We start from the raw sequence: 10,820 nt of genomic DNA on the forward strand, positions 1-10,820 counted from the left end.
CACCTCCAGGCTCTAATCTGCAGCTCTTTCCTCCATGCTCCTTAGAAACCTGTGCAAATATTGGATCTCAGGAAACAGTGAAGGACAATTTCCTTCATGTGTAACACTAGAGCTGAAGAGGCCAGCTCCTGGAGACCTGGGGCCACCACCGCTGAGCCGGGCCAATTAGACGGAGCTTCCCCACTGCGCCAAGGCCGACCCGAGCGCCGCTGCTGCCCGAAACAGAGCGATAGGAAGAGAGGAGACACAGCGCTCTTAGGTTTGTGTTATGGTTGGCACGGGTTTCACTTAATGCCTCTCTCGCTGTCTACACTTCTGGCCCCTGATGTGGCTGCGAAGTGATCGTTAGACAGGCTCGAGCCAAAAAGGAAATAAAGAGATGAAAAGGTGCAAAGAGCTGGGAGTAGAAGTTGATATAGAAAAGATGTCACAGATTTCTCCTCTTACTGCTTGTTGTTTTTGTAGGGATTTTTCTAAAGCTAAAATAAAGACAGTGTTTTTTACTTTCTTTGAATCAATGCTGTGCAAAAGTTTTACAATGGCGTGAGAGTGATGTGATCTCTTTTGGATACAACTCTGAGTGTACTAAGGAGTTTGACCAATTACACATTAGTGCATCTGCACTCATATTGCATCATGGAGCCCTTTTCTAATAATAGAAAGGAGCACTACCACAGGCCATAATAACCACAATAGCCACAATAACCTTATGAACTCACTTCAAATTCAAATCATTCAATGTGAATGATTTTAAATTTTATTTCTCTCATCCTTATTGTGGAGCGGGGGAGAGGGAATAAGAGTGGGAGGGAGGGCAGTGAGTTCAGCTTCCCGAAGGCCTTGTGTATGAAACTGTTCTTCAGTCGACTGGAGCTGGCCTGTAGATTCCGCAGATCTTATCATGATCTTCCATCACATAGTTAATATACATAGTCTGCTTAGTTTTTGTACAGGAGATTTGTAATTTTAATATTTCTTTTCTAAAAACAAATAAATGTATTTTTTTGGTTTAAAAAAAAAAAAGAATACTTTCTGCAGAGCTGTTATAACAAACAATTTATCCACTGTGAGATAATAAAGTTCCATCTTATCTTCATAAATGTTATTCAGAAACCAAATAATTGCATACACTTTTTTCTACCTTGACCGAGTTTGATTCTGTTTCCAAACTACAAACATTTGTCAACGTTAGCCTGGTCTCTCCTAATTGTAATCAGACACTATTTTAAAGCTCTTGAAGTATGCCATTGTTCGCTGCACCCCTGGCCTTTTGGAAAAGCTATTAATCCCATCGCCACGCTCTAATGCTGAAATCCCCAGTGGAAACACCTAAGAGGGCTGGAGCTACCCCGGCCACACAAGACTGTCCCATTTCCTCCGCAACAAGTGATATCGGCCACAAAACGCTGGGAGGAAGTACATTTGTAAGGGATATATTTGTGAGGATTGCGCATGGCTTTAGGGGGCCGTGGCTCTGGTGCAGGTGCGATGCTCTGGAAGGTGATTGGATATCATCACTCTTTCATTAACTGGGCATTTCTAGTATCGCGGTGACTGAGGGGGAAGAATGGGGCTTTTCATTGGGGCAGCCCGACAGACGAGAGCCGCTGAAAGCACTGGGTCGAGGTGGGAGGATAGTGAAATCAGAGTTTTCAGCTATTGTTCACCCAGAGGGCAACTTAAATAATATTAGAAATGTTGGTGCTATGTGAATTTAAAAAAGAAGGTGGTGAAGAAGAAAAACAAGTGGACGCTGGGTTAATTGGGAGTCATGTTTACATTTATTATAATGTTGCATTGTTACCATTCCAATATGAATACAAACTTGCATATGTACTGTAAACACATTTTATTTTACACACCCTATATTGCCTTTCCACATCTGGACTGAACAGCTATTTGCTTACAGTAAGTCATTGGGCTGTTGATAATGTGTAAAATGTACTCAACTTTTTAAGGCAATGCTCCTGCGACTCCAAAGTGTCCCATCTTTTTTATAATACAGTTTTTGAATGAGTACATAAACAAGGGCAGGCGTGTTGGGGAAGCCCCTTAAGCTCTATTTTTAGTTTATTACAACGCATATGACAAAGAAGTCTCGTTTTCAGCTGAGAATGGGAAAACGTAGGCGGGGGAAAGAAAAAAAAAAGGCTTGGTGTTCCATGACGTCGCACGGAGCAAAGAGTCGAGCCAGTTTTGTGAATGATGTCTTTGTCTGGAGCTGGAGGTGCCACTCTGACATCATCACTGTGTGCCACGGAGGGGACGTTTGATGAGCTGCGCACTAGACGGCCGCCTTACACTGAGTCAGGGCTATCTTCGACACGACTGTGCAAGATAAACCTGCAAATCCGAAGAGCCAAACCTTCTGCACTGATCCAAATGAAATCCAAATGAAATCCTTGTTGCAACTATGACTTTAAGATGATAGTTAGTGTGAATGTTACGGGCTCATCCTGCAAGTGGAACAGTGAGCGAGCGATTGGTGGTGGTCCGAGAGGCCCTTGGCACAGATTTCCAGGCGTGTGTCCGTCAGTCTGCCTCAGAGGAGCCACCAATATTGAGAGTGAACGAGTGATGAGCCTATTCTGCAGCACTTTGAGCAGAAGAAGAATCCAAACAGTCAACTATTTGTTTTATTTTAGTTACTTTGTCCCACTTTAGTTGCTTTTTCCTGGCCACAAATACTGTTTGCCTGCTAGCATATTGTTTATATTGCCGTGCTAATGTCGGCATTTAGGCTGTCGGAGCACTCTTTTGTTCTTTTGACATGCTCCATCCTCCTGTAACACAACTCGCTCAGTAACTCATTCAAACCCTCTAAAAACAACTCTAGTAGCGTTTCAAAGGATGTTTTCTTAAATGTTGCTTTTTCTCTGTGCCTTTTGTAAGTTTGTAAAGGACCCCCCCGGTGCCGATGCACAACATTATTAGCCTCTATAAAGACTAAAGTGAAGTCCGAGCAATGTTGACAAAGGGTGATTGTCATTCGGGGCTGATTGCAGGTCACTCTCCAAGCGCCTGACCTGCCTTTACAGCAGCTCATTGTCATTCAAACTGACTGTAGGGTCAAGCCACCTGAGCCCTTTTGAGGATGGTCACTCGGCTGACCTCAGTGCCGGAGGTAATGCGCAGGTGTGGCGTCAACGGATGTTAGCTGAGAGTAATGTACCCGTTTCCTACTGCTATAATTGTTTTACTGCCGTGCTTTCCTATTCTTTGAACGCATTTCAAAAGATTTTGGAATGAGTTTACTGTCTTTAGACTTCAAATGTTCATTAACAAAGTAAACAGCGTGGACAACTATGGCACAATAACGTTCAAATCTGTGGTGGAGTCAGAACAATTGACTCTGTTTTATTCCAGGTCCTGGAGCATTTCCCTTTCTGCAGATACAGTATCATGCAGCGAGAAACAGATATCACTATCTCTCCTGGAGGACAGAGGGAGGATACAATATACAAGAAAGTGTGCCTTGGAACGTATCTTTTCCTGATAGGGTGAAGGCCGGGATAGACTCTTCATGCCTTCTGGAGTAACCCAGATACCACCCGTCACAATGATAATGTCCATAAATGAAGACTTTCTATTAGATTGTTTTTTATTTTTTAGGAATGAACCTCTTATAGGTGCAATAGGCCAGTGTAACACCTCATTTGAAAGCTAAGACCTACCAAACTCCTCTAAGCTGATTTTTTTGTTCGTCGCGTTGTCGTCACTTTTTGACTTTTTTATTTTTTTCATCGCTTTTTTGTTGCATTTTTGTCACACATCTTTGTCACCTTTTCATCACAATTTTGCCACTTTTCTGTTGCCCTTTTTTGTCGCTCTTTTGTTGCATTTTCATCCTTGTTTTTGTCTCATTTCTGTTGCTATTTTGACTCTTTTTTTCAAGAAGCTTTTAGATTTGGGTAAAGCCAAACTGGAGAAAATGTGCTTGGTTCAAGTGGTTAAATCAAGATTAAATGTAGATGTAATCAAACACAACTAAAATTACAATTAATTAATTCCGAGGTGCCTTTAATTCAGCAGTGAAATTTCTAGGCACAAAATTGGTCTCTCTCAGAAGACCAGCTGTTTTAGTTCCTGAACTGGAAGTATCATCATTTTATGAGTGGATGAGTGAAGACGTACCTGCAGCCTTCATTCATCGCCTAATCGATGGCAGCCAAAACCACGGCCCCAGCTCAAGCCGCACCTTCATGTCAGCCAATCATCGCAGCTGCTCATGCTGATTCGTCGCCCAGGATCCCCTTCTTAAGCTCCCCGGTCAATCACTCAGCCGTTTCCCAGCTGTGTTGCGACCCCCCTCCGCCCCTTCTCCGCTTGGCCTCTCCTCGGCTCTGCTCGCCGTCGCCAACTTGCCGTCCTGGGTTTCGTCCTACCACCACCAGTGTCCGGGCTCCGGGAAAGATTCAATGCCATCAATGCCATATATTCCACATCATTGCTGCAATCTTGCGCTGGGGTCTGAGCCCTAATCATGATTCACGTTCAATAAAACTTCTGCATTCTGTCTGAGTCTTTTCAGGTTGAAATAGTAATACGCATTAGTAGTATGCAACTAATGCATTTCCTTCATATCAGTTGTAGTAGAGCTATTAGAACTGATTGTAGTAACAGCAGTTCTTTACCTTTTGAAGTGCTACTTCATTAATTAGAGATATTTTGTGTAACGGGCACGGATACTAGCTGCATGGGTGCTAGCTGCAAAATGGCCTAGTGGTTAAGTTACCAACATCATTAACTCATATTGTACCTTTGTAATAGACAACATCCTCCAGTTGAATTGCTACTTTTGGGCCTGGTATGACTACAAAGTGTGAAAGAGTCAGAGCAGAACATAAGCTGATCCCATTGACAATGACAGAGTCTTCATAAGCCCTGTCCAAACTCTAAACTTCCCAAATGCCAAGTGTCAACAATTGCCCGTGGCCAGACCGCCTTGATCTGGTTTCGCAAACAACACTGGAGCTGGTGCACAAAATGAAGATGCTTTCAAGAAAAAAAAAAAATGTCCGGAAGGGGAATTTTCTGAGGTCTCCCTCTTACAGTCTGCTGCCATGTCTGGGACTGTTGGCACTAGTTGTGGAAAGTCTCAGACAGGTGTAATGTCAGTTGTGTGCAGTTCAAGGCACAAGTATCTATGCTATGCCGTATATCACCTCCAGTTTCCTTCTTCTGGTGTCCAAATACAACACTTTTAAATTTTAGGTTTGTGTTGTTTACTTCAAAATGAACACTTAATGGTATATTTTGTACATTTTAGCCTCTTATTACTTATTCTTAATTTTATCACAATCAAAACTCCCATTTAGAGCCATGATTTAAAGCTAACATTGTCCTAAACTTATATTTCTAATTATACAGATATAACCGACTAAATGAATAAAACCAGTAATATTGTTAAATGAAATCTACATTCAGATTCAGAAAAATTGCAAGAGGCGGCCTTTCAAACATTACCCGTGGAATCTGCTTGGTGGAAGACATGATTTGGCAGTTTACCCCCAGTGTTTGCTTCAAAATTTTAACGCCGTGGCTCGAAGTCAAGCTGAGAAGTTTCCCAAGATCAGCAGAGGCTACGGGCAGGCTGCTGGGCGGGCAGCGAGAGTGTGGTGGACCCACCTTTGCAACCTGCGGTCCTGGGACAGTCTGATGAGGTCCAGTGGGGAGGGGAGGGGGGCGCGAATATCCCAGCTTTGATGCCTGTGTGTTAGCCATTCCTGCTTCCTCTTCTGCAGTTGGGACAAGGTCACCACCAGCCCGGGAAACTCCACTGGTGGCAGTTGCTGTTACAAAAGATTTGATTAATGCTTCAGTAGTTAAAATAATAGGGAAACAGAGCGGACAACAACAGGATTACACTAAAGCCTTACAAGATTTAGCTGAAACATAAAATGTGAAATGCTGCAAAAAGACATACCCACACTCTCACCACTGCTGGAGAACTGACAACATGTTAAGTGACAAGACGGCAGAATTATCTGCATTTTATTGACAGAAATGGCTCAAGGTTGTTTTCTCAAGTCTAGGGTTACTTTGAAATGTTACAGAATTTGCCATAATTACACCTATCAGGCCATGATGAAACAAAAACAACGCTCACCTCTTGCGTTTCGTACCGCAGTCACCTTTAGAAGAACACCATGTCTGAACTGTATTACATCAAGTTGGCCCATGCAGCGGGGGAGCTGACAAGGCACGGAGACATGAATCTATAATAACAGGCTAACAATTTAGGTTTAAAGGGAGGTTTAATGGAAATGTCAAGGTCAAAGAGCAAGACAAGGTAACCCATATATACATATACACATACACATATATAACAGCAGTGCCTGAGTCAGAACATGCTTAGAAGGGATGCACATTATCACGAAAAATGGATGGATATGAGTCTAATGCCTGTTCAAGGTTCTGAATAATATTCAGAGTAATGAATATGTTGATCTGAAGTAGCTCCTACCCTTAGTATAAGTCTATGAGTAATATCATAAAATATCATCTAAATACACTATTTGACTGCATTGTTTCGGTGAAAAGTAAAGTAATATTTACAATACAATACGAAAGCAGTTTTGTGAGTACAATAATTCATCCTTTATTCCGTAAAATTAAATAAATAAAAATACTCCCGATCAGATACGTCTGAATGGGCCGAAGTTTCTGGAGCGTTGTCGCCCCCTATTGGTGTTTACGGACACTGAAGCCCCGATCTCACGCGGCCTACGATCAACCGACCTAACGAACAGACTGAAGAGAACAGTTTTAATCAACTGCAGTTATTCACGTATCTACCAATCAGCCTACATAAGCTAAGTTTGGTATGTTTTTCTTCTGAAATATGGCTGCGCCGTGCGGGTTTCTCAGCCGACAGCTCGGGCTTGTCATTCGAGCACTTGTTTGAATAATGCAGCTTTAGAAAACTTTTGCACTTTCAATTATACAAATCGTGGCGTAAGTTGCTGTTGTGCGTTTCTTTGCCTGAAGAAATAAAGTGAACTGTCTTCTCACTTGTTGACTAGGAGCGCGCTGCTTCTGGGAGTAGAGTCAGATTACGGCCCGCCTCCCCGGAGTCCCCCCCTCTCTCGCCGTCTCATAAATCGGGGCTTGGACTGCACTTCTTTAAATTCTCTGCAAACCTCTCAGAGCACGGAGCGTGTTCCAGCCCTCAGTAAAGTTACCGCCTCACTCTTCTCTCTTTGGGAAACTGTCACTTGCAGTTTGCAAAATCGTGCATGCAACAGTGAGCTGGACGGAGCGACTTGTGCGGAGCAGCCAGTGGGTCCCTGGGAATAAGAAGAAGACTTTTCTTCTTTCTTTTTTTCTCCGCGGATAGTAGCTCGTATGAATCTCCTCGACCCTTACCTAAAGATGACAGAGGAACAGGAGAAGTGTCACTCCGACGCACCCAGCCCCTGCATGTCTGACGACTCCGTGGGCTCGCCGTGCCCGTCCCACTCTGGCTCGGACACCGAGAACACCCGGCCGGTGGACAACCACCTCCTGATGTCCGCGCTTGATTACAAGAAGGAGGACGAGGAGAAGTTCCCCGTGTGCATCCGTGACGCCGTGTCGCAGGTGCTCAAGGGATACGACTGGACTCTCGTGCCCATGCCCGTGCGCGTCAATGGATCCAGCAAAAACAAGCCGCACGTCAAGAGACCCATGAACGCGTTCATGGTGTGGGCTCAGGCTGCGCGCAGGAAACTAGCCGATCAGTACCCGCATCTTCACAACGCGGAGCTCAGCAAGACCCTCGGCAAACTTTGGAGGTAAGAACATATGCTTCAGTCTTTAGCTTAAGATTTGTAATCGGCCGAGCCTGCCAAATGATTTACTACAGCCACTTCTTCTCTATTTTTTTTTTTTAATTGAGCCATGATTAAAGAAAAGAAAAACAACACATATACAACCTCTGCCACATGTTTTTATTATTTATTCATTTTTAGACAAAAGTTTCACATTTTAATAAGTTTCTCGTTGTTAACAGATTGCTTAATGAGTCTGAGAAGCGGCCGTTCGTGGAAGAAGCTGAGCGCTTGCGGGTGCAGCACAAGAAGGACCACCCTGACTACAAGTACCAGCCAAGGCGAAGAAAGTCTGTAAAGAACGGGCAGAACGACCCAGAAGACGGCGAACAAACGCACATCTCTCCTAATGCCATTTTCAAGGCACTACAACAGGCTGACTCTCCCGCTTCCAGCATGGGAGATGTGCATTCCCCTGGAGAACATTCTGGTAAGTCTGGCAATTATCGTGTTGCTTTTTCCCATTTTGTTAAAAGACTTAAAAGCATATTTGAATATAAAAATTAAAAAAAAACCCAGCAGATTTATTCTGTAATATTCAGTTTGACATGTACATTTCTAAGGATCATGCAAAACAAATACTCATTTTCTACCATCTTCTTTCCCCAGGTCAGTCCCAGGGTCCACCCACCCCCCCCACCACCCCCAAGACTGATCTGCCCTCCAGCAAGGCCGACCTGAAGCGTGAGGGCCGTCCTGCGCAGGAGGGAACCAGTCGCCAGCTCAACATTGACTTTGGTGCAGTGGACATTGGGGAGTTGAGCAGCGAGGTCATCTCTAACATGGGCAGCTTTGATGTGGATGAGTTTGACCAGTACCTGCCGCCCCACAGTCACGCGGGCGCTGCTCAGGGCGCTTACACCAACAGTTACGGCATGAGCGGAGCCGCGGTGGGTCAGAGCAGTACCTGGATGAACAAACAGCAGCAGCAGCAGCACATACTGACCAACCTCAGTGGAGAGCAACAACAGAGGACCACCCAGATCAAGACGGAGCAGCTGAGTCCCAGTCACTACACTGAGCAGCAGGGCTCCCCTCAGCACATCACCTACGGCTCCTTCAACCTGCAGCACTACAGCGGCTCATACCCCTCCATCACCAGAGCACAGTATGACTATTCAGAAGGGGCCAACTCCTACTACAGCCATGCCACGGGCCAGGGCTACTCCAGTTTCAGCTACATGAGCCCCAGCCAGAGGCCTTTGTACACCCCCATTGCAGACAGCACTGGGGTGCCCTCTGTGCCACAGAACCACAGTCCACAGCACTGGGAGCAGCCCATCTACACGCAGCTGACCAGGCCCTGAGACACTGACTCAAATGCACATTGCCAGTAGAAAAACAAAGACTTTTTATATACTGAAAATATATCTTTGGATTGGCTCCCGACAGTGCCTTTTATATATTGTTTGAAATTGTTATTCTATGTTTTTAGATGCAGTTTGTTCTTAAATAATCCTCTGTGAGGAGATACCCGTTATAAATATTTTAGTATGTACTGTGTATGTATCTGCTCCTGTCTTCACTGCCAACACCAGCCCTTGTGTTGTGAGGATATCTCAGGAGCAGACTGCTGGGTAAAAGTGGCCTTTCTTCTGATGGCTTTTGTACAGAGTGTAAAGAATCTGTTTACTGACACTGCTGTCTTATGATGGACATTCCGCCTTTACTGTAAATATTTAGATGTCATTCCTTTAAAATGCAAATGTTGAGCAGTAGGTACATTACTGTGACTGTGTCATGAATCATTCACCTCGCTCTTGCTTTGACTCTTGTGCCATGCCCTTTGCTCGAGGCCTTACTGTGTTGTAGTTGTTAAGTCTGGTTGCTGCCTTGATGCCATAGTTGCCTCTGGGGCTGCTGTCTGCCATGGCTGTGTCAGAACCTCAGCATACTTCTGCTCCTGCAGGAAGTGACCTATGACCTGATTCTCCAGCCGCTCTAAGCCTGCCGGCTCTCCATAACTCTGTAACTTTTACTAAAGCCCTTTTTCCTAATTTATTCCTTAACATTAATTTTATGTGAAATTAACTATTTGCAATTAGTGTTTAATTTCTGCAGCAGCTTACCAAGTTTGCTGTCTTTGAGATACAGATTTGTTTAATTTATCATTTGTAAATGTTTCTGTTTAAAAGTTCTTTTTATTTACGCCCTAGCTGTGTACAGAATATGTATCACATTGAACTCTAGAGAAGACAACTTGAAGTTGTCCCATTTGTTTCTAACAAATCATTGTTTTGGAAGATGCTATTTTTGCTGGAATCAACTGGATCATTTTTTGTTCTTTTTATATCCCATTCTGTATCATTAGTTCTCTTTTATCAACTTTATATTGCAGCTGTGCTAGGTAAAATGACATTGTCTTAAAAGCTTATCTTTTGTATTATATTGTTTGCAATAAATCATAAAAACAAAAATGTTTTTTTCTCTCATGTCTTTTGTTTGAAATGTGCACTGATTTTACAATAAGAACGTTTGCGCCCTACTCAAGTGATGATTGATGTTTATTTATATAACTGATGACAGGGCATCAGCCTGAAAGTTTAGCTTGAAGATCCTAATCACGGTTAAACGGTCTTCTTATTGTCATGTCCTGTGAGATAAACAGTGTGTTGGTTATTTGACTTGTCCTGTAGTTGTCGCACTGGGAGCCGTAGTTTACGCTCCAGTCCTCTCAGACCGTGAGCTCATCAGGTTTTAACCAAAAGCTTTGAAAAGACGTATGGCTGCACCCTCCCAATATATACAGAGTGACTTAAGAAACAAACAGACACTGAATATTGTTTAGTCATTACAGAACAGTAATACTGCAATACAAGGAACCCAATAAATCAGGGTCAGTGTAAACACAATCAGGTACTATGGCTTTGTGTTGAAATCTGATGGCTGCTCTAAAATTACTCACTCGCACTGAGGGCTCAGCGAGTGAAGTCCATCCATCCATCCATCCATTTTCTTCCGCTTTATCCGGGGCCGGGTCGCGGGGGCAGCAGTCTCAGCAGAGATGCC

The 10,820-nt window shown here is 43.8% G+C and overlaps 1 protein-coding gene across 1 annotated transcript; it reads left to right on the plus strand.

The window, feature by feature from the left end:
- The first annotated feature begins 7,112 nt into the window (after positions 1-7,112).
- On the plus strand, positions 7,113-10,134 carry sox9a (SRY-box transcription factor 9a). Its single transcript, XM_079565087.1, has 3 exons — positions 7,113-7,775; positions 7,994-8,241; positions 8,421-10,134. The coding sequence occupies exons 1-3, from the start codon at positions 7,348-7,350 to the stop codon at positions 9,116-9,118; spliced, it is 1,374 nt and encodes a 457-aa protein (XP_079421213.1). The 5' UTR covers positions 7,113-7,347; the 3' UTR covers positions 9,119-10,134.
- Positions 10,135-10,820: the final 686 nt, after the last annotated feature.

Source organism: Gobius niger, assembly GCF_951799975.1.
Source record: "Gobius niger genome assembly, chromosome: 10".
NCBI lineage: Eukaryota > Metazoa > Chordata > Actinopteri > Gobiiformes > Gobiidae > Gobius > Gobius niger.